This window comes from Micropterus dolomieu, linkage group LG18 (assembly GCF_021292245.1).
Source record: "Micropterus dolomieu isolate WLL.071019.BEF.003 ecotype Adirondacks linkage group LG18, ASM2129224v1, whole genome shotgun sequence".
In the NCBI taxonomy this organism is placed as follows: domain Eukaryota; kingdom Metazoa; phylum Chordata; class Actinopteri; order Centrarchiformes; family Centrarchidae; genus Micropterus; species Micropterus dolomieu.
This window is the reverse complement of record NC_060167.1, coordinates 12,951,788-12,978,287: the sequence shown is the minus strand read 5'-3', so window position 1 is coordinate 12,978,287 and position 26,500 is coordinate 12,951,788. Positions and strand designations below refer to the sequence as shown.

The 26,500-nt window shown below is 41.2% G+C and overlaps 1 protein-coding gene and 2 long non-coding RNA genes across 3 annotated transcripts; all 3 read right to left on the bottom strand.

Annotated features, from left to right (window-relative positions):
- Nucleotides 1-448: 448 nt before the first annotated feature.
- Nucleotides 449-2,210, bottom strand: LOC123956564 (adenosine receptor A1-like). Its single transcript, XM_046028823.1, has 2 exons — nucleotides 1,877-2,210; nucleotides 449-1,700 (listed from the first exon to the last, which is right to left on the bottom strand). The coding sequence occupies exons 1-2, from the start codon at nucleotides 2,203-2,205 to the stop codon at nucleotides 1,052-1,054; spliced, it is 978 nt and encodes a 325-aa protein (XP_045884779.1). The 5' UTR covers nucleotides 2,206-2,210; the 3' UTR covers nucleotides 449-1,051.
- A 4,057-nt stretch (nucleotides 2,211-6,267) lies between these two features.
- On the bottom strand, nucleotides 6,268-9,678 carry LOC123956769. The gene is made up of 3 exons (XR_006821630.1): nucleotides 9,254-9,678; nucleotides 7,138-9,141; nucleotides 6,268-6,833 (listed from the first exon to the last, which is right to left on the bottom strand). It is a non-coding gene; the product is annotated as an uncharacterized LOC123956769 (long non-coding RNA).
- An 11,495-nt stretch (nucleotides 9,679-21,173) lies between these two features.
- Nucleotides 21,174-23,467, bottom strand: LOC123956767. Its single transcript, XR_006821626.1, has 3 exons — nucleotides 22,589-23,467; nucleotides 22,436-22,505; nucleotides 21,174-21,678 (listed from the first exon to the last, which is right to left on the bottom strand). It is a non-coding gene; the product is annotated as an uncharacterized LOC123956767 (long non-coding RNA).
- Nucleotides 23,468-26,500: the final 3,033 nt, after the last annotated feature.

Here is a 26,500-nt window from a genome sequence, read left to right as displayed (position 1 = left end):
TCAGCCTGGTGGCCTGAAAAGCAGATGTATATAATTGGCAAGTAACCAGGAGCCAGGGAGGAGAGCAAGAGTTATCACCACACCCACAGCACCCAAACACAGATCGACAAAACACACAGGGGTACACCGGAAAGGGAAAACACAAGCAAAAGGCTGACGTCACAGCTGTTACTGTGACAGATAGCCTTGAAACTACGTCTTTAATAGAACAAACTTTGGGAATTCCACTTGTTTGCGGTTTTACTGTGAGACAGATGAGAATATTCATCATCTTGTGCATCCAATACAGAGTTTGTAATGTATACAGAGAGTATTTAGCTCAGCTTAAACACTGACAGCAGTGGAAACTGTATACACACCTATCAATAGTAGACCAAACTAAATTCACAAAAAAAAAATATGTACAGCATAAAAAATGCAATAATTAATACAGCTATAAGGAGATTTTTAAAATGAGCATTGGGCTCAACTATGACAGAGCTAACAACAAACCTAATCAACTAATAAAAACATGAGACAGCTAAACTACGTCTTTAATAGAACAAATTTCAGTCCACTTGTTTGTTTTACTGTGAGACAGATGAGAATATTGATCATCTTGTGCATCCAATATAGAGATAGTAAAGTATACAGGGAGTATTTAGCTCAGCTTAGCTTAAACACTGACAGCCGTGGAAACTGTATACACACCTATCAATAGTAGACCGAACTAAATTCTCGCAAAAATATATGTACAGAAGAAAAAATGCAAAACTGAATATAGCTAAAAGGACATTTTAAAACTGAGCATTGGGCTCAACTATGACAGAGCTAACAACAAACCTATAAAAATAAATTAAGTATTTGATAGCATATCTATCTAACTACATTACAAAATATGACCTTCAACTGAATTTCTATTAATAATAAAAAATATGAGACAGCTAATTAAAAAACATACTGATGAGTTAAAGAAAATGTTGTATCAATCTTATAATTAAACAAAGTGCCTGTATAGTCATATAGCCATTAAGAACAAAGAAGCACAAAAACAAGGAAAATCTTCTTTCACTCATTTTTGACAACTGTTAATGTTACTACTGAGATTGTTGTTTGTCATCTGGCTTGTCTGAGATCCTTGATTTTCTTCTCCATGTACAATATACCGTCTCCAGATCTTCAGGTATGCTGTCCTGATCTTTTGTATTTTGAAAGCATACACAACTGGGTTTACAGCTGAGTTAGCGTGAGAAAGCAGGATGCCAACGTAGAAGGCCATTTCTGGTACATCATTCGGTCCACCAAAGTAAACAATGCAGTTCATTATGTGGAGAGGGAGCCAGGCCAGGGCAAACAGAGCCAAGACCAGAGACAAAGATGCTGCCAGCTGTTTCTCTTTCCTTAGGTAGTTCTGAGACTGTTTTTGGACACCATTACCTGGTTTCTGTTGAAGGTTTCCTCGTATAGTACAGAAGACATACCCATACAAAACAGTCATCACCAACAGGGGTGTCAGGGTACAAAGAAAAAAGTTGAAGTAAACCAGATATGACATTGGGATCACTGATATAAACTGGCAGACAAAAGTAGAGTTGACTGAGTTGGGCAAAGATTCGTGGTTGTGCCATCCAAGCATGGGAGCAAAACTCAGTGGTATTGCAACAAGGCAACATGCTGCTACCGCGAGCCAAGAATGTGTCTGTGTTACAGTCCTTTTGTACCTATAGAGAAAAGCAATAATGATTGGCATCATCAATTATGTTGCTATACATACAAAAGGGTCAGAGTTGAGTTAAGATAAAATAATATAAAAATACAAAACTTTTGATTCAAAGTTTTGATTAGAAGCACTATTTAATTTTTCTCTGCACAATAAATCTTCCAGAAAAAACGTTACCTGACAGGGATATAGACCCGGAAGAATCGGTCCACCGCAATAGCAGCAAGAGACAAAACTGAGACCAGGGTCAACAGGATGACCACACAGCTGATGAAGAGACAGCCATAGAATGAAGTCTTGACTCGTCCGTCCACCAGCACAGCCAACGGTATGGCCACACAGCCAACCATCAAGTCAGCCACAGCCAGACAGACAATAAGGCAGAAGGTAGGTTGTTGAATGCTTTTACTGGTCCACAGTGCCAAAATAACCAACATATTACCAAGACAGCAGCTGACCGCAATGAGCACCTCCAACAACGTGTAGATCACAACCCTTACATCCATTGTGTCTGAATGTGAGCCTGAGCCTGAATGTGCTGAGCCCTTATGAAACTTTTGCGGAAGTCCTCAGCCTTTTAGCAAGTTTAAAAAAAGTATATGAATACGATATCTGCTGATAAAAAAAAAAAAAATCTAATCAGGTTGTTGCAAGGGTTTCATAATAGTCACTAAAAAACAGAGGAAGCCACAAAGCCACATCCTTACCTCCACACAGACCCACATGTGCTGAAAGTGGCTGGATTGGTGCAGCTGAAGTGTTTATGCAGGTCAGGCGACGCATTACAAATTCTGGTTCACATTTTGGCATTCAAGTGCATTTCTGCTTACTGAGGCTACTTTACCAATGCAAGTTCTGTCCATGGAGCTAGTTCTTTAATTCAACAAGAAGACCTCCAAAATGGTTGTAGTCCAGTTGTTCAGGAGAGGTTCTAATCCCATTCAAGAATATCAAGGGTTTAGCTTCCACTTTGTCAATAAAACCGAGGAAATTCTGTCAGTGTAATGGTTGGAAACACAAACAGTATTGGAGATTTAACCAGCTGGCTTCACTGTTAACTCTGGTTCTTTAGTCTCCCAAAGATGAGTTAAATGTTACAAGGAACAGATTTTGTTCAATTTACAGATCAAAACATATGAAAGATCTACCAGTCAGGTTCAGAAATACTTTATTGATCCTCGATGGGAAATTCTTGTGTAACAGTTGCTTGATTTGCACATCAAGGCATTAAAGGAACAGAAATCACAGGGCGTTTATAAGTAGAATATAAGGAAGATACAAATCTAAAAATAAATATACAAATAAAAAATATAAAAAAAGAGTAAAATGTACAGTATTTACAGTATACGACAGAAGTGTAATGATAAATAGTAGTAATAATGAGCACTGAATGTGGAGAGGAAGAATGGATTAAAATCCTTAAAAATTGCAGTATTGGAAAGAAAATGGAGAATTTAGCACATTAAGTCATGACACAGAGAATATTGCACATTACTTCTAAAGTATTGCACTACAAGGTCCTTTACTGACTAAAAGTGACACTCTGAGGGAGACTTTGATGGCCACAGGCAGGAATTACTTTCATTGCCGCTCTATGGTGCATTTTGGGGGGATGAGTCTTGCACTGAAAGGGCTGCAGTTTTTGACCAGCACGTCATGGACTAGGTGTGAGACACTGTCTAAGATGACACATCTACTACCTCAACCTGCTGCCTCAGCATACAACAGCAAACAGGATAGCATTGGCCGCCACAGGCTCATAAAACATCCTCAGCCTGCAGATGTTAAAGGAGACCTATTATACTGCTTTTCCAGTCCTATATTGTAGTTCTGTGACTCCTGTATGGCAGCTTTGCATGATTCAAAGTTCCCAAAAAAATTTTTTTCTTATACTGATTTCCCCCCCCCCCCCCCCCCCCCCCCCCCCCCCCCCCCTTCAAAGCCCACTGTCTTCTGATTGGCCAAGACCTGAAGCATGTTACCAGGCTGTTGTTGTTGCTGGGCGGAACAGGCAGACTGAGCACTGCAGTGCCATTAGTATGGGAGCACATGCCCATATATGGGACACCGGCTCAGTCTGGCTCCGTATTGTGTAGAAGGGAGCCGTTCAAAACAGAGCGTTCAGAACAGGAGGAAACCTGAGGTTTTTGCTCACAGGGATTTCGTATAAATGCTTTAACCTCATTTTTTGAAACTTTGGCCATGTTTAACGTGAACATCCAACATTATAACATTGTAGATAAGTCATAAAATGTGGAAAAGCATAATAAGGATCTTAGCCACCTCAGAAAAAAGAGATGGCTCTGGTCCTTCCTGTAGAGGCTTGAGTGTTCTTTGCCCAGTCGGGTTTACAGAAAACTTCTGAAGGTGGCAGGACTCTGTGTAGTAGTTGAAGTCTGTGGTGTAGATAGTGAAGAGGAAAGGAGAAAGCACAGTCCCCTGCGGGGCTCCAGTGTTGCTAACCATTCTGTCCAAGATGCACATACTGTGGTCTGCCAGTCAGATAGTCAACCATCCAGAACACAAGTGGGGCATCCCCCTGCATTATGTCAGCTTCTCACCCAGCAGGGTAAGCCGGATGGTGTTAAAAGCACTTAAGAAGTTAAAAAACACGACCCATAGAAGCGGTTAAGCATCAAAATGATGGCATGCTCAACTCTCAGTCAGAGCTTGTGTGGAGCCATAGTGTCAAGTCTGTTAAAGAACAGATTAAGTTTGTTGCCCCTGTCGAAACTGCCTTTAGCTCCACTGCTGCCAGTGGGTCTGAAGCCAGTGATGTCCTTCATGCCACTCTACATCTCTCTCATGTTATTCTGCTGGAGTTTCTGCTCCAGCTTCCCCCTTTACTTCTCCTTATCTTCACTTTCATATTCCCCTGAACTGCACTCACATCCTTCCTGTTACCATCACTGAAAGCCCTCCTCCTTCAACTGTGAAGAAGCAGTCATGGTTATAAAACATGACTTCTACAGGAGGTAAACACTTTTAACGGGGTAGTAAGTGCTTGTAATCCAGTACACTTTTTGTTAAATTCATTGAATATTTCCACACGGTTCGCTAGCTCATAGTTTTGGGTGTGTACTATGAAAAAAAATCTGGGTTTCCTACACAGCCCTGGCTCTGTAAATGGAAATGAAAGAAAGGGGTGCAGACAATCCCAACAACATGGTTCCAGCCAATCAGCAACAGGTGGCATTAAGTGTTCGTGGACAGGAGAGAGTTCTGTACACCAGCACATTCAAACATGCTTGATTCCAGGCACCGTGAAGAACGAGAGATGGCAGAGAAACAGCCAAATAGGAAAAGGTCTGAAGAGTATACGCCAATTATATGTTTGTAAACATTAGGGATGCGCGCACAACATGGTTGCAGAAAACCCGGAAGAGAGAGAGAGGAGTTAGCTAGCGTAAATAATACGATAAGTTATACATAGTAGTTAGATATCAAAACATTAAATTTTATATTGAATAGATGGTACATATTTAAAATGTTCTCCGCATACTACAACAGCTTGTCACCCAGCGATAAGAATTTATTCAACTTCAAGAAGTTATTCAACTAAACTTATGTTAGTGAGTGGGATACGTTTTACAGATCCGTTTTCCATAGCGCCTTGTCAATGGTTAAACGACGAAACAAAATGGCCAAGCATTCAATGGCCAGAAATATATAATTACCTGACTGACACTCCAAGCGTTTATACCCAGGAGAAGTTGAAATCGTACAAATCACCAGGTTTCACCACTGTGGAAAACCCCAGAAATGCCCATTTTATAAATGAGCCACACTGATTCATTGCCGGATAGTGCGACAATTAACCTCCTCCCGGTAAATATCAGTGTGTCGGAAGGAGAGACTGGGAGAGGAGCAGTGACAGAAGTGGCCGGAGCAAAACGCTCTTATTTTGTCAGAAAGAAGAAAATCAAAGTAAGGTAGTAAATCTCTTGCGTAACGTTTTTCATCTGTGACTTTTCAACCATTCGCCCATCCTGTACACTTCACTTCACCGTCGGATCATCATTCTACATTCGCCGTGCAAAGTTATTTGCGTAAACAGACAAAACATTCACAACCCAGCAGCAAAAACCTGACTGGACTGACTGACTGGACTCGTTTTTCTGTACTATGACGTTTTGTTTGTGCCTGGGAAACTGAACCAGCTTTATTTATCGTTTTTTGCTTTGGCACTGGACTCAATTTATCTTTTGTGTTTTTGAAATGAACTGCAACTGATTTGTGTTTTTGAGATTGTTTGGTTTAAGTGTGCAGAAAACCCGAAGTGGAATTTACAGTTGAATTGTGCTTTACTTTGTGATTGTGTTTTTGTGTGAAATCTTTAAATACACCAATATTTTGTTTTGTGATAAGCTTTTGAGTTTGTGGTGTTTCTTTGTTTTATGGTCATTCAGTGGGAGGGTGTAACTGTGCAACTCAGACTGTCAGATAAAAAAGTGGCACCCCAGATGGGACTTGGAAAAGTATAATTGAATGACAAAATATCTCAACAAATAAAAACGCACACATATTGTGAAGATAAAACTTATATTTATTTTTTGGTACAAACAAAACCGACACATACAAAATGGCTGCTAACTCAGAGTCCTTGTGGTGTGAAATGGAAGGAGGATCAGTAGAGTCACTACTGCCAAATGTCAATGTTGTGCCGGCCCGGGAGTTACCTCCTACAACATACTCTCTGTTGGACATGGATCTCACTGTGTTTTCTGAACTTGCTCATCCCTTAACGCCGTCGAAATAGTCATGGAGGACCTCGGCCTGAAATTTCTGCCTTAGAGGAAACCTTTTCTGGCTATGGGATTCAGCAACACCTTCAGAAAATTGCAGAGGATCAACTTCACCACCAGCAGGAAATAAAAGAGAACATGGCACGAATGACGAAAGAAATCACAACTCATACTAAACAAGAAACCAAACCACTGACCGACCTATTTCAGGAACAACAAAGAGAGGTCATCAAGCATGTGGATAAACAGCTTGAATATCTACAATCTCAATTCAACGCATCCCTTGGCTGGAGGCTAAAACATTATCATACTGACCTGCTGAAGGATCTTTTCTCCGTTCTCACCTCAATGTCTGATGCAGTAACTCACCTGCAGGAGGAGCTGTCCCACTGCAAAAACACCATACATTCACTGTCAGAGGAAATAACAGCAGCTAAAGTTGCCACCTCCTTTGCCACTATAAGTGTGCAAAACCCCTCTGAGGGTTTACGAAGCGAAAAGCCCTTAATCATTTCACACCGCCCCAGATTACAATCCACCTTATAGCCTGGTATGGCCGATGTTAATTATGGGTCATCAGGTGTATCCACCATTCCCAGAGAAGTAAAGAACAGATTCATGGGTATGAGTGCCATCAAACTCCAGTTTCCAACATTTGGGGGACTAAATGATACCCCTGACCCACTCCAATACCTGGAAAGGTGTGATGACTTCCTAGCTCTCAATCCGCTCACAGATGAAGAGCTCATTGCGACCCTGCGTAATGTACTTCATGGAACTGCAAGAGATTGGTGGGATGTAGGTCGCCATAAAATCTGCACGTGGAAGGAGTTTCATGACCAGTTTCATGACCTCTGTCGATGCACTTGTCCACCTTGGCCAGCAATTTGAGAAGGACCGGGAAAACCAGCTGCAGTATGAATAGAGAAAGAATATATTGAAGAAAACACCCAAGCCTGCTGCGTCTAAATCTGCTGCCCTGTCTCATAACACCAGAGAAAACCCTGTCCGACCAAACCAACCCAGCCATAACAAACCCCCCTTTGTGTACTGTTGGCGCTGCAAGGGAAGTCATGCACCAGCTTCCTGCCCACAGTGGAACTCTAAGCGAGCTTCTTCACCTAGACCCTCACAGCAGCAAGCTGCACAAACTACCCATGGCCAAGATGGTCATCTCACACTTGGTTCCCTCACTCAGGGAAACTTTACCTCTGGAAACACTCCTTCATTACCACTTGAAAACCTGCTTTCTTGCCAGTTGAGGGTTCCCTTGAACATTGGTCCATGGAAGGGAACCGCCATCCTCGACACTGGTTCATCGTACACTCTGATAAATGAAAATGTGTGGTCAGGAATCAAAAGACCGCAGGACATGCTAAAGCCTTGGACAAGAGGGCCCTTGTACCTGGCTAGAGCTGTGGTCACTACCTTGGACGTCAATAGTGGCTACTGGGAGGTTCAGATGGATAAAGACAGCAGAGAAAAAACTGCCTTCATCTGTCCCTTTGGCCTCTACCAGTTCAAGGTAATGTCATTCGGACTTAAAAATGCCCCACCTACCTTCCAGCGGCTGATGGAACTAGTTCTTGGGGACCTACGGGGAAAAACCTGTTTTGTGTACTTGGATGACATCATTATCTACTCTGATACAGTTAAACAGCACAACTATGACATACAGGCAGTAACTGACAAGCTAAGAGAAGCTAACCTGACTGTGAACATCAAAAAGAGCCAATTCTTCCAAACTTCATTGACGTTTTTGGGCCATATCATGGAATACTGTAAAGGAAAGTACAATACAGTGCCAGATGTTCTGTTAACTTGTGCTGCTGTGCTACAATCCAAGAGGGACACTTCTAAAAATACCAAGATTTCTTTGTATGGCTGGATGGTATCATCGTTTTGTGCCCCATTTCTCTCAGCTGACTGAACCACTCAACGCACTTAAATGGAAAGTAGCCAAGTTCATTTGGACCTCCCCATGTCAGGCAGTGTTTGAGGCCCTGAAACAACATCCGGTTTCTCCACCAATCCTGGGACATCCTGACTTCAACCTTCAATTTGTTGTTTACACTGATGCCAGCAACGTCGGCTTGGGGGCCGTCTTGACTCAACAGACTGGATTGGGTGCAGAGCAAGTCCTTACCTTCGCCAGCTGTACTCTAAATCAGGCAGAGAGAAACTACTCCACAACAGAGCAAGAATGCCTCGCTGTTGTCTGGGCCCTGGAGAAATGGAGGTATTACTTGGAGGGCAGACACTTTACAGTTGTGACAGACCATTTGTCTGGGTTGTCTGGGTTTTTAAAACCCAAAAGCCCAGCACTCTGATCCGGTGGGCACTCCACCTCCAGGAGTTCTCCTTTACGGTGGAATACTGTAAAGGAAAGTACAATACAGTGCCAGATGTTCTGTCAACTTGTGCTGCTGTGCTACGATCCAAGAGGGACACCTCTAAAAATCTCCAAGTCACTGATGAGGACATTTGGAAAGCCCAGCAAGAGGATTCTGTCATCTAAAACCTGTATGATAGAATCATGGATACAGGAGAAGTGATGGAAAATCCTACAACCAAATTTACTGTTTTGGAGGACAAAGTATACAGAGTGGTACAATTACCTCACAAAACAAGTTACCACGTGTACATGCCATCATCACTCTTCTCCACCATTATCATGACAATCCTCTATCTGGTCATCTTGGGAGATACAAAACATATAAAAGGTTGCAAGCCCTTGTGTATTGGCCTAAGATGAGCATAGACGTCAGAGAACATGTGCAATGTTGCCAAGTTTGCCAGCTCTACAAACCTGAGACGCGGAAACCTCCTGGAAAACTGCAACAAACTGTGGTTCAAGAACCCTGGGAGATGTTAGGAGTTGACCTCATGGGACCTTTTCCTCAAAGCTCCAGCGGCAACCTCTACCTCATTGTCTTTGTGGACTATTACACCAGATGGGTTGAAATGTTTCCCCTTCGCAAAGCAACCGCAGAGACCGTCTCCCAGATCCTAAGAAAGGAGATTTTGACTCGCTGGGGTGTGCCGACCTTCATCCTCTCAGACCAAGGTTCCCAGTTTGTGTCATCTGTCTTTGAGGAGACCTGCAGGCGGTGGAACCTCAAGCAAAAAAGGACCTCGCCCTACCATCCTCAAACAAACCTGACTGAGAGGATTAACCGAAATGTGGAGGCCATGATTGCTTCATATGTGGAGGAAAACCACAAGAGCTGGGAGAAATACTTACCTGAATTCTGTTTTGCATTGAACTCAGCAGTGCATGTGTCCACAGGAGTCAACATCGGCCGTCTTCTGAAAGGCCCCTTGGATGCTGAGCTCAAGCCACAGCTTTGTGATCCTGATACACCTGCATATGCTACTGCTAACCAGATAGCAGAGTTCAAGAAACTTGTAAGTGGCAACCTGGAAAAAGCAAAACAAAGGCAAAAGAAAAACTATGTCAAAGAGAGGAGAAACTGTGATTTTTCAGACAAAGATCGTGTCTGGCTCGGTACTCACCCTTACTCCAAGGCTGATAAGTCATTTTCAGCTAAACTGGCACCACGGTGGAGAGGTCCTTATCGTGTTACCAGGAAAACTGGCCTCTTAAACTATGAGGTGGTCCTAGAGAATACTGGAGAAGACTTAAGTGTTGTTAACGTGGCCCAACTCAAACCATGCTATCCCACAGCCGAGGAAATGGACAGAGAACAACGTCGACGGATCCTTGAACTATTTGAAGAGGAAAGCGACGGGGAGGATTTCCTTGGTGTCTCTGCCTCAAGTGTGGAGGAAGATAGTATTATGAGAAAAAATTTAACACAGGCCCTAGATAAGAGAGGGGGGGAAAAAAGCCTTCCTTACGAGGTAAGACGGAGGTTCTGCCTAGCCAAAGACAGGGTAAGAAGACGGAGTAGTACAAGGCCTGGGTTATCGTCAACAAGACCAACAACTGTATTCTGACTGCAGACTGCACCAGTATGGCTAGGTATGTAACATACGACATTTATGAAATTATATTGGTTATGGAGCGGTGGATAAGATGCATGCCTTTGGTGTGGGAGACCTGGGTTCAACTCCCCACTGTGACACATCCATCAATGTGTCCCTGAGCAAGACACTTAACCCCTAGTTTCTCCAGAGGCGTGCGACCTCTGACATATATAGCAATTGTAAGTCACTTTGGATAAAGGTGTCAGCTAAATGTAATGTAAATGTATTACATTTTATTATTATTTATCCAATCCAGTATTTGTCAGGAACAGGATTTTCTGAAATCATACAGCTGTTGTTATTGACATGGATAGCCTAAAGGACCACTTACACCAATGTGTTTCATTCATTAGATCGCTAGGAATAAATGTTGTGCAGGTTAGGGTGATGCTGCAGCCATGCAGCTGCCCTTATGTTTAAAGTTGAGCTGTGGGTCAGGATGGGAAAGATGGAGAATTGTTGTACTTCAGGGACAAATATGGCTCCACACATCCAAGAGAGAGGTGAAGCCAGGTAGACTGAGTGAGATCAGCTTCAGAAAGCCTAAGAGGTCAGACACCCAACTGCAGCCAGCCAGAGCAAAGCGTAAGAAAGAGCAATGTCAAAGGTAGACGCAATCTGAATTTAGACAAGATTAGGCCATGTACATATAACAAGCAGCAGGTATAAATTATATTTATAACCTTATATTTATGACTTTTTATTAAGCCATTACTATCATTCATATAAAAAAGTTATAACCAGTGCCAAGGTACTATTATAACAGATGTAACCAGCTGTGGTTGCAATTTGAATTAAAATAAGATATCTAACATATATTTTATTGTGTATTTAGAGCTGACAGATGAAGACATATCAGATCAGATGTCTTGGCACCTAACGCAGCTGTGCTCACTAGCATGGACTTCAGTGACACTGATTCTGCATCCAAATCACAGAGACCGGAGACCTGCCAGAGCCACTGTTAGCTCTGTATGCTGCCACTCTGAGATGCCTCTGCCCAAATAAAATGCAAGAGAGAAGTGAAGATAACTTTGCAAAACTGGGGCGAGAATTAACTAATGAGCAGTGTGTAAACCTTGAGCTTACGACTAGAAATGAGTCCCACTCTCAGGCCTGGCACACACACAGAACTGGCAGGATAACAAGCACAACCTTACGTCATGTATGCACTGTAAAAACCAAAAAGGCAAAAACAAACCTTGTAAGACAGGTTATGCACTACAGCAATCAGGACTTATCCCATGTCCCAGCAGTACTTTGGGGAAGAGATATGGAGGACACAGCCAGGAGACAATACACAGAAATAATGTGTAACTCTGTGGTCTGTGTCTTGTTGTGAGGCCTGACAAACCACATCTTGGGGCATCGCAGGATGGAATGGCACACTGTACCTGCTGTGGGAAAGCAGCTGTTGAGATTAAGTGTCCATACAAATACCGTGATGGTCTGACGGGGAGCAGTGAGGACACACAGTTATGCTTACACAAAGCCCTACACCTAAACAGGAACCATTTCCACTACACATGCGCCAGAGTAAGAAGAAAGGTTGTGGAGTGGTACTGTGAATAGTGCAAAAATGAATGAGTCAGAATGAAATGTACATAGAAGGAAATTATTTAATACACACTAGTATTTTACATCAAAGCACGAGCTAATAACAAATGTACAGCAATAATTATTATTATAAATAAATAAATATAATATTATAATTAGAAAAATCTGTCTATCTGTACTTATTTATTGTTATTCTATTTTATTTATGTGTTTGTGTCTGCCCTTTTTATTTACTTGCCAAGGCTGTCTACATCACTATATCATATTTTGGTTTTGATAATACTGCTTTCTCTGACATTTTCATTTGGAGTATGTTAATATGTTTGTTTTGTTTTTTTAAATTTACATTACATTTTTGTTATTGTTAATATAACATTATTATATTATGTATATAATAATATATTATATATAATATATATGTACATATGTATATAAGTATTTATTTTGACTCTATTACTTAAATTTGCAATGTATAATCATAATTTCTAATATTATTGCTGTTTGCTGTGTGGATTTGTGCATTTTATATCAAATAATTTGGAGACTCAAATTTCCTTCTCTCTCTCTCTCTCTCTGAGAAAGAAAAGGAGGGGGTTTGAGATATCAACCCTCAACGGACAGCTGAAGCGACCAAAGGAGCAGGTGAAAGGTTTGCTTTCCCTAAGTGCTGTTTCTGGGCAGTTCGATCATAAAACTTGCCACCTCTGGTGCCGCAGCCAGATAAGGCTCGGTGCCTGACTGTTAAAATGACAAAGAAACACTAACCAGAGATTACAAACAGCCTATCAGAACTCTTTTGGAAAGAGGGCAGGAAACCCTAAACTGCCCCCCGCCCACATGTAATCATGGCAACTTACCTCCCTCTTTGTTAATTACCTCACATCAAAGGATATTCTCCTCTTCACGCCCAGACGTGAGAAACTCCAGGACACCAGAGGACAGACCTGAACTCTTTGTGTAAACAAAGAGTACTGTCTCCTCTAAACTCAAAGCATTACCTTATTTAATTAAATAAGTTACTTAACTAGGTCTCTCCACTCCATTTGAGTAGTTATGTTACCATGTTGTTGTTGATATAGTTGTTGAAAAGAATCTAAATAAGTAATATATATAATATATAATAAAATAATAATTTTGCAGTGTTTTAATTTTCAGCAAGGTCACCTGACATTGCCTCATTTTATGTTGTAACCAATGCTTTTTTCTCAACACTTTTTGAGACTTCCTTTAGAAAGGATATGATAAAGAAATGTCATCCTATACTCGATTAAATTTCCATCTTGAATTTAATGTTAAATCACTAAATTCCCCAGATCTTGAGCAAAGGGTTGTTTTAGGATTAATCAAAACTATCCTCATGGAACCAGAGCTCCATGGACAAAATGGACAAAATAAGTATTACATGCCATCGTTCTGAAATGCCGTTTAATGTATAAATGTCACTCTGTATTTACCTGTCCATAATCTGATGCCATTCGTGTAATTTGCTTATACTCTCTAAGTAAGAATGTGTAACAACCAATATAGTCCAGAAAGCTAGTTACGTTCCTCTCATCAGATGTGATTCCTAGGAAATGCTAACCTTAAGGTTGAACTACTGACAATTGTTTTCCTTTTTATCAAATGCTTAAAACTAAGAACGGTATACCCGTTTGACAATTAAGGTTTGATTGTGGGAAGATATTTGATTACAATATGCGCAAATAGATTTTTGAATAGACATATTAAAAGTTTAAAGAATAGACAGTTTCTCAGGAAACCGGAAACAAGCCCTCAGGGGAACAAAGGACTGCCCTCTGGTAACCACGCCCCAACAAACAAAAGCAGCGACACACGCTGTCTTGCCCTCTCTCTTGTCTTGTTCTCTTCAACTGCACTTAGCATGCGCCCAGCTTGCTCCCGCCGCGACCTCGACTTTTCCCTCGTTCCCAGCAACTTACTTGCTTTTTTATTTTATTTTATTTTGTTTGTTAAAAGTTATCATTCTGTTAACTTACACAATTTTAATTCAAGAACGACCAAGTTCTTTTTAAGCTTACAACCACGTGGGCCCACCAGCAGTAACAAAGGACATCCAAAAAGAACAGCCTAATTGCCAGACCGAGGACGGTCAACACTGGAGTGTTTTTCTTCATTCAGACACGGAGAACCCGCGGAAGATTTCCTAGCAGAAAGCCAGGAATCGGGCAGCTAGCGTGGGGACACATGCACCGCTTTGCTCTTAATAGAGCTAAAGGAAAATTGAGTGTTTCCTTTAGCTGCTCATTCTCCAATTTCAGTTTGTTGATCTCTGAACGCAGGTTTACACACTCTGCAGAAAGTTGTATGTACTTGTGTTTCAGTGGACCGTGGCTTCTGAAATACAGAGTAGTAGAAGTCGTGGACTTCTAAAAGATGCATTGTAACTTGTTTTAACTTAGATTTTCTCTATTATTTGATGTATGTTTTCAGACAGGAGACAGCATGTGCTAAACAGAATACTTTTCAACTTTATTCACAACATAGTTATGCTGTATTGAAAATATGTACAAACAGGGTGACCTGATTCATCCTAATAGTGACTGCCCTATATTAGTTAAAATGTTAGAAGTTCTTACCAGTGCAAGGACCAGCACCAGGCTCCATTCTGCAGTCATCTGAGGACAGGCAAGCGACTGAGGATTCTGATGCAACCTCATCAGTAACTTCTGTGGACAGGTGTACATCATCTGGTGGTCTGTGGGTGGTTTCCTCTCTTATTCTTTTCCTCTTAAATCTGATACTCAGAGAAGAGAGCAAGCAGTCAGTCCAAAATAGTTTAGTTGCTTGGTAGATCACAGAGGCAATCAATTCCCAAATTAAGTCAAGTGTAAATCACATCCTCAAAGGACTTTACAAGACAATGCAGACATAACAGAAACGATCTGGTCCAAGAAATCCTCTTGACAAAAATAATGTGACATTAAATTACTCGCCATACATTCCCTGCTCTTCGATGCATGCAGAGAATGTATGGCGACTCGAGTAATGATGTGATCCCAGTGAGCAACTAAATAGGGTGAAAGTGACAATATTTACCTCTCAAGTTTTGCCTCGCCTTTGCTTATTTCACACTTGGTTGAGTAGGAAAAAACAGACGGGACAAAGTCAGGACTACTGAAGTCCATGGATACCTCTCCTGTACAAAAAAAGTTAGGTCTGTTAGTGTTACAGTTAAATTTAGTCTGAGTTCGCTATTACCGCGTTATTAGCCAAATACTAGGTAAACTTACTAGACTAGCTAAACGTCAGGTTAACCAACTAGCAAGACAACATAATGCAACTGAACCAAGGTAACTTTAAGTTTGCTACTAATTTTAGCTAGCTCGTCTCAGACTTGTATATTTTTCTGCATTCTACTATTAGATAAGTGTACAACTTAATACATCAGAGTTTTTTGTTGTAAGCTAAACCGAGTGATGTGGGTGATTTAGCGCAACTTACCTGATATGAAGGGAGAACTGCAGAGTCGAGGGTTTTTAATTAGGTTCTCCTTCCAGTCGGTTCTGAGGGCTTGTAACCAAAGACGTCTGCGGTTGGCGTTAAAGAGTGTGAGTTGATGGTATTCGGTAAAACTTCAGACCTTTGTTTACAGATTTTTGATTCTGGCAACCCACTGCACAACACAACATTTTTCCTGGGTTTGTTTTTCAGTTCCTTACGACTACTAAGTTACTACGTTACTACTACAAGATTACTACTACTAAAGTTACTTTTACTTCTAACTACATATTCTTCTTCGTCTTCTAATTCCAGGCAGTGTGGATACCTTTCTAGCTGTCACACTGCCGCAGGCAGGGAGGTGACGGTTGGTGTGTTGTGTGTTTGAGTTTATTTTGTCCCTTTTTGAGCGTGTGAGAGGTGCTTGGTGGGTTTTGGTTTTGTCTGGTCTCTGTCTCTCTCCTTCTCCCTCTCGCCTGTCCTTTTCTCCCTCTTCCTCAGGGCGGAGTTGTGGGCTGCACCACTGGGCTGTTCTCCCCAGCTGCAGGCAATCTGCTGCTCAGACACCTGTCTCCTGTCATCATCAGGACTGGCTTTTATACCCTGCCTTCTCCTCAGTTCACCGCCGGATTATTAAGTCTGGTTTTGCCTTTGGAGACCCTGCTCTGCTCTCGTGTCGCTCAGTCACGAAGAACACCTGGCTGGAGACTTTTCCCACCGTGGTCTTAAATCTCAGTCAGCCCTGTTACCTGCCTTGCCTGGCCTCACCAGTCCCGCCACACCGGAAGAACCTTACCCCCAAGCATTGAGCCTATCGAACCATATCTTGTGTTCAGTCAACTGTGTGAATATCCTTCCGAGCTGTGTTCTTGTCTGCATCTGGGTTCTGAGCAAAAAAATCCCTGACACTAACACATTGCTGCCTCCCACAGGGCAAATATATTCCCATTTATAATCCTATTAATCAAGGTGGTTGCCGGTCAGAAGCTGACCGCTGCTGACCGGCAATCGATGTGACGTGTGATAATTCCCCTATAAACAGAGAAGAAAGTTTCATGACCAGACAAGGGCAAAGGCGTTTCAACTCTGGAGAAACCTCAGAGATATGTTGGGACAGTGAGGGAGATGGCATAGTGAGACTTTGTGTAATCTTGGGAGACTTTGTGCAATTTCAAACATGGCGGTGAGCATCTTAACAAACATTTCAGACAATCCGCCCACACACACACACAAATTTAAGTTGTCCATGGTTGTCAATTTGTAGTTGCCTTGCTCTTTATGCATTTCATTTAGTTCACACTGCTGTGCTGTCTTATTTATTTTACTTTACTTTTCCCTTTTCTCTTTGTTGTTTTATTTTCTCTGCTGTTTATTGCTCTTTATTGTCTCCTGTCACCTGGCCAGACCAAATTTGGACCCTGAAAGTATTGGTGCACACAGCACACTCTTATGAAACTACAAAACAGATTGTTTGATAAGTTTGGATATACAACACAACCCTACAGTGATATTGCATAATATGATTCTCTTATATGTTTACTTATTACTTATGATTGCTCATATGATACTCAATATTGTGTGACATGCTTATCTTAGGTAACTCAGCAGTTAAGACAGTTAGAAGCTTGTGCTGAATAACAGGAAACCGGGCCCTGACAACAATACACTCTGACACACTTCACACTTGTCTGAATACAGACACACACACACACACTCACATGACAGCCCTTAAGGCACACTAGAAATATTCTACACCTATTGACAACTTCCATATAAGGTAACATGGGATGTGCAGCTGGGTGATGTCTCATCAACATATACACAGCTTAGCAGAAGAGTAGTCAGACCTTGACTTAGGTAGCGTGCAGGAAGGGTCTCCAGATATATCTGTTTCAATAAAGGTGCGGTTTGAATCTGATCTCTCTTCTCCTCTAAGTCCTTTTCCATCAACCAACTCGGGGAAGTTGTTGCACTTCAACATAAGTAAACATAAAATCTTACTGGAAATGCTAACATTCAGGGTTAACGTTCAGTTAAATTGGCTTTGTACTCACTCAGACGGGATTATTATCTATGACAAAACTGAACCCATTTGTGCTGGGGGGGGGGGGGGGGGGGGGGGGGGGGGGGGGGTGTTGCTATTTCCTGTTTACTTTCAAAGTAAAAAGTTGTTTCCTGTCCTGGTTGATTGTTTGCTCCACCTGTGTCCATCCAGCCTTGTGAGCCATCGAGTGTCCCTGCTTGTCTCTTGTCAAGTTTACCTGTGTTTCTGTATTTTATTGTGAAGTATTGGATTTTGGATTATCTTCTGTGCCTTTTGGATTTGTTTGCTTTATATTTTGATTGCTTCCCTGTTTTGGACTCTTGCCTTCCTCATTATCACCTAATGCTGGGTACACGCCAAAGGATTTTTTACATCTTATAAGATTTTCAAAATATGATATACCACAAACATGAGGAGAAACAATCCTAGTTTTAACCGTTTTGCTCATATAGTGTGTGGTGTGCCATGATGAGACAAAGACAGCACACTTACTACATTCAGCCAAGATCACACACATAATATACTTTGTTGCTATTTGGTCAGCTACCTGGTAATGACAATGCGCAAGCTATTTCTGACCAACTCTTCTCTTTGTTCAGTCTGTTGTGGTATGTTTTACACGACACGTTGAACAAACATTCGTGTTGTTGCCACAAATCTACAAGCTGATCCTCCATCTCTGCTGTCCACATTAATTTCACCTTGTGCTGCGCCATGACTGCGTTTCTTACGCTGCCGTCTTCAATCATCTCGCCTTCTGATTGGATATTGTTTCGTTTCACGTCATAATCTCCAGAACGTGCGCGCGTTTGTCCTCGGGGATCCGATCCGAACCTGATCGGAAAACCGGATTCCCGGATTCCCGATCGGGGCGCCTCCGACGGTCTTCCGATCAGGTTCGGACACTCTTAACACCAAGGAAGAACCTGATTAGATAATCTGTAGAACCATCAAGATAATCGGGACATAGCTAGGATTGTCGGAAGGGGGGAAATCAGCCCGATTATCTTTAGGTGTGTACCCAGCATAAGACTGTTAACTTATGTTGTACAATCAAACTCCATAAACTGAATCTGCTCAGCCTGGTGGCCTGAAAAGCAGATGTATATAATTGGCAAGAAATCAGTAGCCAGGGAGGAGAGCAAGAATCATCACCTCGCCCACAGCACCCAGACACAGAAAGATCGACAAAACACACTGGGGGACACCGGAAAGGGAAAAACACAAGCAAAAGGCTGACGTCACAGCTGTTACTGTGACAGATAGCCTTGAAACTACGTCTTTAATAGAACAAACTTTGGGAATTCCACTTGTTTGCGGTTTTACTGTGAGACAGATGAGAATATTCATCTTGTGCATCCAATACAGAGTTTGTAATGTATACAGAGAGTATTTAGCTCAGCTTAAACACTGACAGCAGTGGAAACTGTATACACACACCTATCAATAGTAGACCAAACTAAATTCACGAAAAAAAATATGTACAGCATAAAAAATGCAAAAATTAATACAGCTATAAGGAGATTTTTAAAATGAGCATTGGGCTCAACTATGACAGAGCTAACAACAAACCTAATCAACTAATAAAAACATGAGACAGCTAATAAAAAAAAAAAACATACTGATGAAGAATACAAGAAAATGTATCAATCTTTGTATTAAACAAAGTGCCTGTATAGTCATATAGCCATTAAGAACAAAGAAGCACAAAAACAAGGAAAATCTTCTTTCACTCATTTTTGACAACTGTTAATGTTACTACTGAGATTGTTGTTTGTCGTCTGACTTGTCTGAGATCCTTGATGTTTTTCTCCATGTACAATATACCGTCTCCAGATCTTCAGGTATGCTGTCCTGATCTTTTGTATTTTGAAAGCATACACAACTGGGTTTACAGCTGAGTTAGCATGAGAAAGCAGGAGGCCAACGTAGAAGGCCATTTCTGGTACATCATTCGGTCCACCAAAGTAAACAATGCAGTTTATTACGCATTATGTGGAGAGAGAGCCAGGCCAGGGCAAACAGAGCCAAGACCAGAGACAGAGATGCTGCCAGCTGTTTCTCTTTCCTTAGGTAGTTCTGAGACTGTTTTTGGACACCATTGCCTGGTTTCTGTTGAAGGTTTCCTCGTATAGTACAGAAGACATACCCATACAAAACAGTGATCACCAACAGGGGTGTCAGGGTACAAAGAAAAAAGTTGAAGTAAACCAGATATGACATTGGGATCACTGATATAAACTGGCAGACAAAAGTAGAGTTGACTGAGTTAGACAAAGTTTCGTGGTTGTGCCATCCAAGCATGGGAGCAAAACTCAGTGGTATTGCAACAAGGCAACATGCTGCTACCGTAAGCCAAGAATATGTCTGTGTTAGTCCTTTTGTACCTATAGAGAAAAGCAATAGTGATTGGTATTATCAATTATGTTGTCATTGTTGTTATGTTTTCATTAATCGGACAATCCGCCAATGTAAGCCAAAGTTAAAGTAATAACATTGCAATAATCCCACCGCTTTGGAGGACCTGGAAGACGAGTGTTTGGAGGACCTTAAAGTTTACACTGACCAATGTTTTCAACGAGTGGTCATGGGGAAGGCCAAAAGAAATGCACTCAAGACTCACCTAGACATCCATGACTCAATAGACAAAAAACTGTCCAGCTGCTCTATTTTCATTACTGCTGTCTAATTTACAAGCAGTCAGGCATAACAATAGCACACACATAGACACACACAAATTTAGGTTGTCCATGGTTGTCAGTTTGTCAATTTGCTCTTAATGCATTTCATTTAGTTCACACTTCTATGGAGGGATTACTGGGTCAGATTTAAAGCTAAAAGTCTAAAACTAAGAGTCTTAATTGAAAACTAAATGTCTAAATCGAAAACTAAAAGGCGAAATCAAAAACTAAAAGTCAAAGTCAAAAATGAATTTGGTATTTAGGATAGGGCATGTTGTATTTAGGTTTGGGCATTTAGCCATTTAGGATTGGGGGTTTGGGGATTAAGGATTGGGAATTTGAGGATTTAGGATTGGGAATTTGGGGATTGAGTTGTGTATGCAAATGAAGAGGCGTGGCCCAAAGGCTGCAGGGAGGGTTTTGAACGGCTGAGGCGCAGAGGCACTTTATGGACTGCAGGGGGAGCTCTGACTGGCAGCACACTGCCATGAAAGCAAGCAGAGGGAGTGAGTAGGGCTGGAGGGAGGACTATCATTTATAATACCATAACTAAAACTGTACAGCATTTCTGTCCATGTGGCCTCACACAATAAGTCAACAGTGAATGGAGCGCTATCCGTCTGACGAGAAAGGAGCAGACAGTGCAGCAGGTAAGATATGCTAACATTAGCAAGTTAGCTGTATTAGGCTAACTGTTGCTGACATGTATGAGTTACATTACTGTCGGTACATGCAGGTTTTATATGTGGCTATTAACCCCACTGCGGGCTGTGCGTATAAACTAAGGTGTAAAAAATAAGGTGTGTTTCTGGGGAACAGCACCATGCTGGACAGGTGTGTGTTTACAGTGTTTGTGTGCTCTGAAAAACATAATAGCACAGCTATAAAGTCTCAGCTGGCAGACCTAGCATGGTATTATTATTATTATTATTACATACACATACGTGTAACCCTTATTACAAGGCAGTAATAATGTACATAGGTGTAGTAGTCTAAAGTAGTCTTACAGGTTATCATTAATGTGGACCAGAATCAGAAGACGCTAAATTGTTAAGAGCCTGAGAATTGAATGTCAATAAAATCAATACCACACCAGAATGACAGTTTGCATTAAGTGTATTAAATACACAGGGCTGGTACACACAAAAAACAGTTATGAAAAATAACAAACTAAAATAATGAAGTGCGCACATAAATAAAATCCCTTTTTTAGTTTCTTTGAGCTCAGTTCGTCCTCAGTTCCACTTGCCTTTATTGACAAGTTAATTTTTCACTGTTGGGGCCCTTTTAAATTTGTGTTAGTGTTTGTCCTACCACCATAAAGATGAAGAAGATCCTGGCAATCCGTCTAAAGTCACAGTCACAAACACGGTTGGCCCACCCAGCCACCTGGACTGGGAATCTACGAATCTCTGGAAGAACGTCTGGAACATGTGCATCGGTATCACTCCGTGGAATGGATCTCAGCTGCACGATGTTTACAACTCTTTACCAAAACCTGAGCTATAAACAAGGCCAAATCATTTATCTCAATTACCATTCAGTGAATAAATGGACTGCTACAGGCTACTATAAAATAAAGTGAAACATTTCAGTACACCTATAATGCAATATCAAAATCACTCTCTCATTGTACAACAGCTCTTCTTGTTTCTTCTTCAGTATCATAACTATGAATTTCTCTGTACGTATGTAATTTCTGTACATCAAAAATTACATACTTCATATAAACGCTAATTCAAGTTTCATGAACCCTAAGTAACATTAGCAGTGTCATAAATAAACTGCAGGCATTGCATGTAAACATTGATCAACTTGTATTACTTCAAATTAGAGGCATTAAGGCGTTAGCGTGCTGATTTATCCCCCTCTGCACCGGTAACAATGGAAAGAATGCACTAAAAATGTACCTCTTTAACTTCCAGTAAACACAATTAAATCCACAATTTTTAACATCATTATTTTACAAAGTAACCATTTAGCAACAATATGGAAAGGTAACATTTCTTTTTCACAGGCATTAAACAGTATTCCGCTAGCTTATCGTGGCTAATTACCCTATTAACATATGAATACAGCAGGCTCACATTAGCTTTACCCAATTAGCACCTTTGCATTGCTTCACCAATTAGCATAAATGCTAGCGAACTCACAGTAAACTCAGCAGGCTAGGTTAAATACATACGGTCCTCAAAAGCCTGGGGCCTGTTAGCATGGATGCTAGCGAATTCAGAGGCCTAGCGCCAGGTAAACAACTCACCATTTTAGCGGAATTCACTGCCTTTATCTCCGTGACAACAGTGGATTCGGGCACAGCTCTCTTTTACGCTCTATATTACAACAGGGTATAGTCAGTATAAGCAATAATGATTACAGAATTTGTTTAATTCACTCCATGTCATTTCCATCTTACCAGGTGGATAGCGCAGCCTCCTACGCCTCAGGTGCAGCCGCCAAAAGAACGTGCAGAGACGCGAAACTAGAGGCTTAACTGTAGCGGAGGCTAGCTGGCAGCTGATTGGTCAGCTCACTGCATCATACAGTTCACTAATTTGCTAACATACAAGTCCATCAAAGATGATGAGAAAAATAAACGTTAACCCTTAGTGACTTGGTCAGACAACTAAATAGTGTTTCTCATTATTAAGCCTGGGCTATATACGAATGTAACGTTTAAGCCTAATAGACATCTGCTAATCAGAAATGGAGGACTCTACCTGCATCACTGCCGATGTCATTTGACCAGGGAGTGAATGGTGATTAATGCGATTGTCGAATGTGTTTTCCAAGTGTCTCCTTTTGTTATTTCACTTCACTGTATTTCGAGTGTTCCCGTGTGTCACTGTGTTTGTTATTGCCCCCTGTTCAGCTGCATCTACACACGTGCACTGGGTTGCACCAGCTCTGTATTTCTTCTCTCCTAAATTAGGGCATAAAGTCTACACTAGAGGTGTTTGAGGTTTAAGCTCTACAGTGTTGTGATGATGTAGGGGCATTAGATGAATGAGAGATGACTAGGGTTGGAGATCTGAAGGCATCTGAAGGAAGTTTGTGAATAATGTAAGATCAGATGGCGTGGGCAGTGGTGAATAAGGATGCATGGCTGGCTGTCTGGCAGAAGGCAAACGTGAGGCAGAGGAGCAGGCGGTGATCCTGAGGTACAAGAAACAAAAGGTTAGTAATGAGGAAAACACTGGGAAGCAAAGGACAGATGATGAGGCAGGAGCTCTGAATTGAGTGAGCCTGAGATGTGAAACTGAGTTTTCAGTTCTTGAACAGCTGATCAAAACTAGTTCAATCAACCCTGAATGTGTTCACTGAGTTAAGCATGTAATAATAATAATAATAATAATAATATAATAATAATAATAATAATCTTTATTTGTAGAGCACTTTCCAAATACAAGTTACAAAGTGCTTTAACAAGTGTAAAGACAATAATACCCAAGAGACAAAAGACTAAAATACACGTTTAAGATAAATATAAAATTAGTAAAATAGAATAAAATAAAAGGGATAAAATAAAGTCAAATAAAACCGGGAAAGGCTCTCCAATAAAAGTAAGTTTTAAGAAGGGACTTAAGAGTTCACTGACTCAGCCGACCTGATTTCCTCGGACAGGCTGTTCCAGAGCCTCGGGGCCCTGACAGCAAACGCTCTGTCCCCTTTAGTTTTCAGTCGAGACTCCGGAACAGACAACAGACCTCTGCCCGAGGATCTCAAGGTACGTGCTGGTGCGTATGGGACTAAAAGGTCAGAAATATAACAAGGCGAGAGGCCATGAAGAGCTGTAAAAGTGATCAATAGAATTTTAAAGTCAATTCTAAAACATACTGGGAGCCAGTGTAATGAAGCTAAAATAGGAGTAATGTGGTCATATTTCTTTGTTCTGGTTAAAAGCCTGGCAGCTGAGTTCTGGACGGTCTGAAGTCGATCAATAGATTTTTGGGTTAAACAGGTGAAAAGGCTGTTGCAATAATGCGACATTTGCAATTGTAATACTACAATTCACCATGGCAATGGGTAAATAAAGAGCAAAGTCTCCATTTTAATCCAGTGGCGCAAGAATATGTAAAGTCATAGTCCAACCCAGTAATAAAGACTGTGGTGATTTGCAGTTGAAAATTAGTCTAGGTTCAAATTGACTCTATTTTACATTTTAAAAGCTTGCTCATTTCGCATTTGAAGACTATCTACAGATGTTCAAAGACTTGAAGAAGACTGATTTTGAAACTCCATTTAGTCCATACCCAATGTTATCATGGTGCATCCAATTTTGGTCTAACTAACTAGCAGTTACTAAGCCTCTAGTGTCAACTTTATGCCCCAACTTGCCCTGACAGAGAAGTTATTGTTGCACATCTGAATAAAAATTCAGTGTGGCTTTGAATATCTTTACTAAACGGCCATGTTGAGGCTACACACATACCTCACTAACAGTATACTACTAAAGGAAACATTTTGCACAACTCTATATTTATACAGATTAGTATTGTAGCTCCTGTTTACGACAGCTGCATGTACAGTTATGTTACAGGCTTTAGAGACACAATTTCTTTCTTCAATATGTACCACCTCAAGGTCTTAAGCTGATGATACACGGAGCAACTTTTAGAGCAATGGTGCTTGGCAATGTTGCCATCTTTACTTCAGTAATCCCCTTCCCCCACTAATCTGCATCCACATATATCATCAGCTTAATGTCACTGGCAACAGTTAACTGAAGTTAGCTTAGCTGCTAGGTTAACATAGCTAACAACAACAACGCTTACTTTTTAACAATGCCCTGCTTGTGACACTGGAGAACAATACATAATTAAACAATACCAAGAAGCAAAAGTATCACAGAGCAATCCATTTAACTCTTTTAACCCTGATTGTACACTGTACTGTAACTTTTATTATAATGTGTATTTTTTCAATTTCCCTATGTTGCTTTAAAACTTTTTTATATTTCCCTGTTGCTTTTATGTTTTATGTAAAGCACTTTGAATTACCTTGTTGTTGAAATGTGCTATACAAATAAACTTGCCTTGCCTTACATGAAGAAACAACAAAACAAACCCCACTGCTACACCCTAAACAATATGTAAGGGGGTTCCTGTGTTATGAACGTAAAAACACATTAACCTCACATTATACAGAGTTAGTGCAACACAGTGCAGGTGTGTAGATGCAGCTGAGTGGGAAACACAGGGACAGACAGGAACACTCAAAACACAGTGAAGTGAAAGAACATCGCATTAATCACCATTCACTCCCTGGTCAAATGACATCGGCAGTGATGCAGGTAGTGTCCTCTGTTTCTGATTAGCGGATGTCTATTAGGCCTAAACGTTACATCCATGTGTGTATATAGTAATAATACCATGCTAGGTCTGTTGGCTGAGACTTTATTTTTATTAATATTATTTTTTTATGTTTTTCAGAGCACACAAACACTGTAAACACACACCTGTCACCTGCCCAGCATGGTGCTGTTACACAGAAACACATTATTTTTACAGTTTATACGCACAGCCCACAACAGGGTTAATAGCCACATTTAAAACCTGCATGTACCGACAGTAACGTAATGCATATCTTACCTGCTGTACTGTCTGCTGCTTTCTCGTCTGACGGATAGTGCTCCTTTCACTGTTGACTTTGTGTGTTAGGCCACATGGACAGAAATGCTTTTGCGTGCCTCTGCTTCTTCTGCTCCTTTGCCATAAAGTGCGTCTGCACCTCAGCTGTTCAAAACCCTCCCTGCAGCCTTTGGGCCACGCCTCCTCATTTGCATACACAACTCAATGCCCAAATCCCCAACCTTATATCCCCAAATTCCCAATCCTAAATCCCCAAACCCCCAGTCCTAAACGGCTAAATGACTAGTCAGAACTGGTGGACGTACTGCTGACGTATTGCGGTAAGCGTGTCGACTCATTTCCGTTTCTGGTGCTTGTGTAATGGTACCGTGTTGTGCTGCTCTCGCTAAATACCAGTTACATTTGTTAGATTACAGCGGCCAACTGTCCGCTAAACACTTATTAATAACACTTACACTTAATTTTGCCTAAGCACTCACAGTTCTTTCCATCTTTTGGTGACTGCTGTTCAATCTCATACTTGTTCTAAAGTTTTGGTAGCTGACGCTACAGTACTTTAGCTTAGCCGTTAGCGACTTTAGCTTAGTAGCTAGCGATGGCTTCTCCTTCTCCCTCTGTCTCTCCCACTTTCTCCTGCTCGGTGTGTCAGATGTTCAGTTACTCCTCTGCCTCCTTTAGCGGTAATGGTACGTGTAATAAGTGTAGTTTATTTGTAGACATGGAGGCGAGGCTCAGTG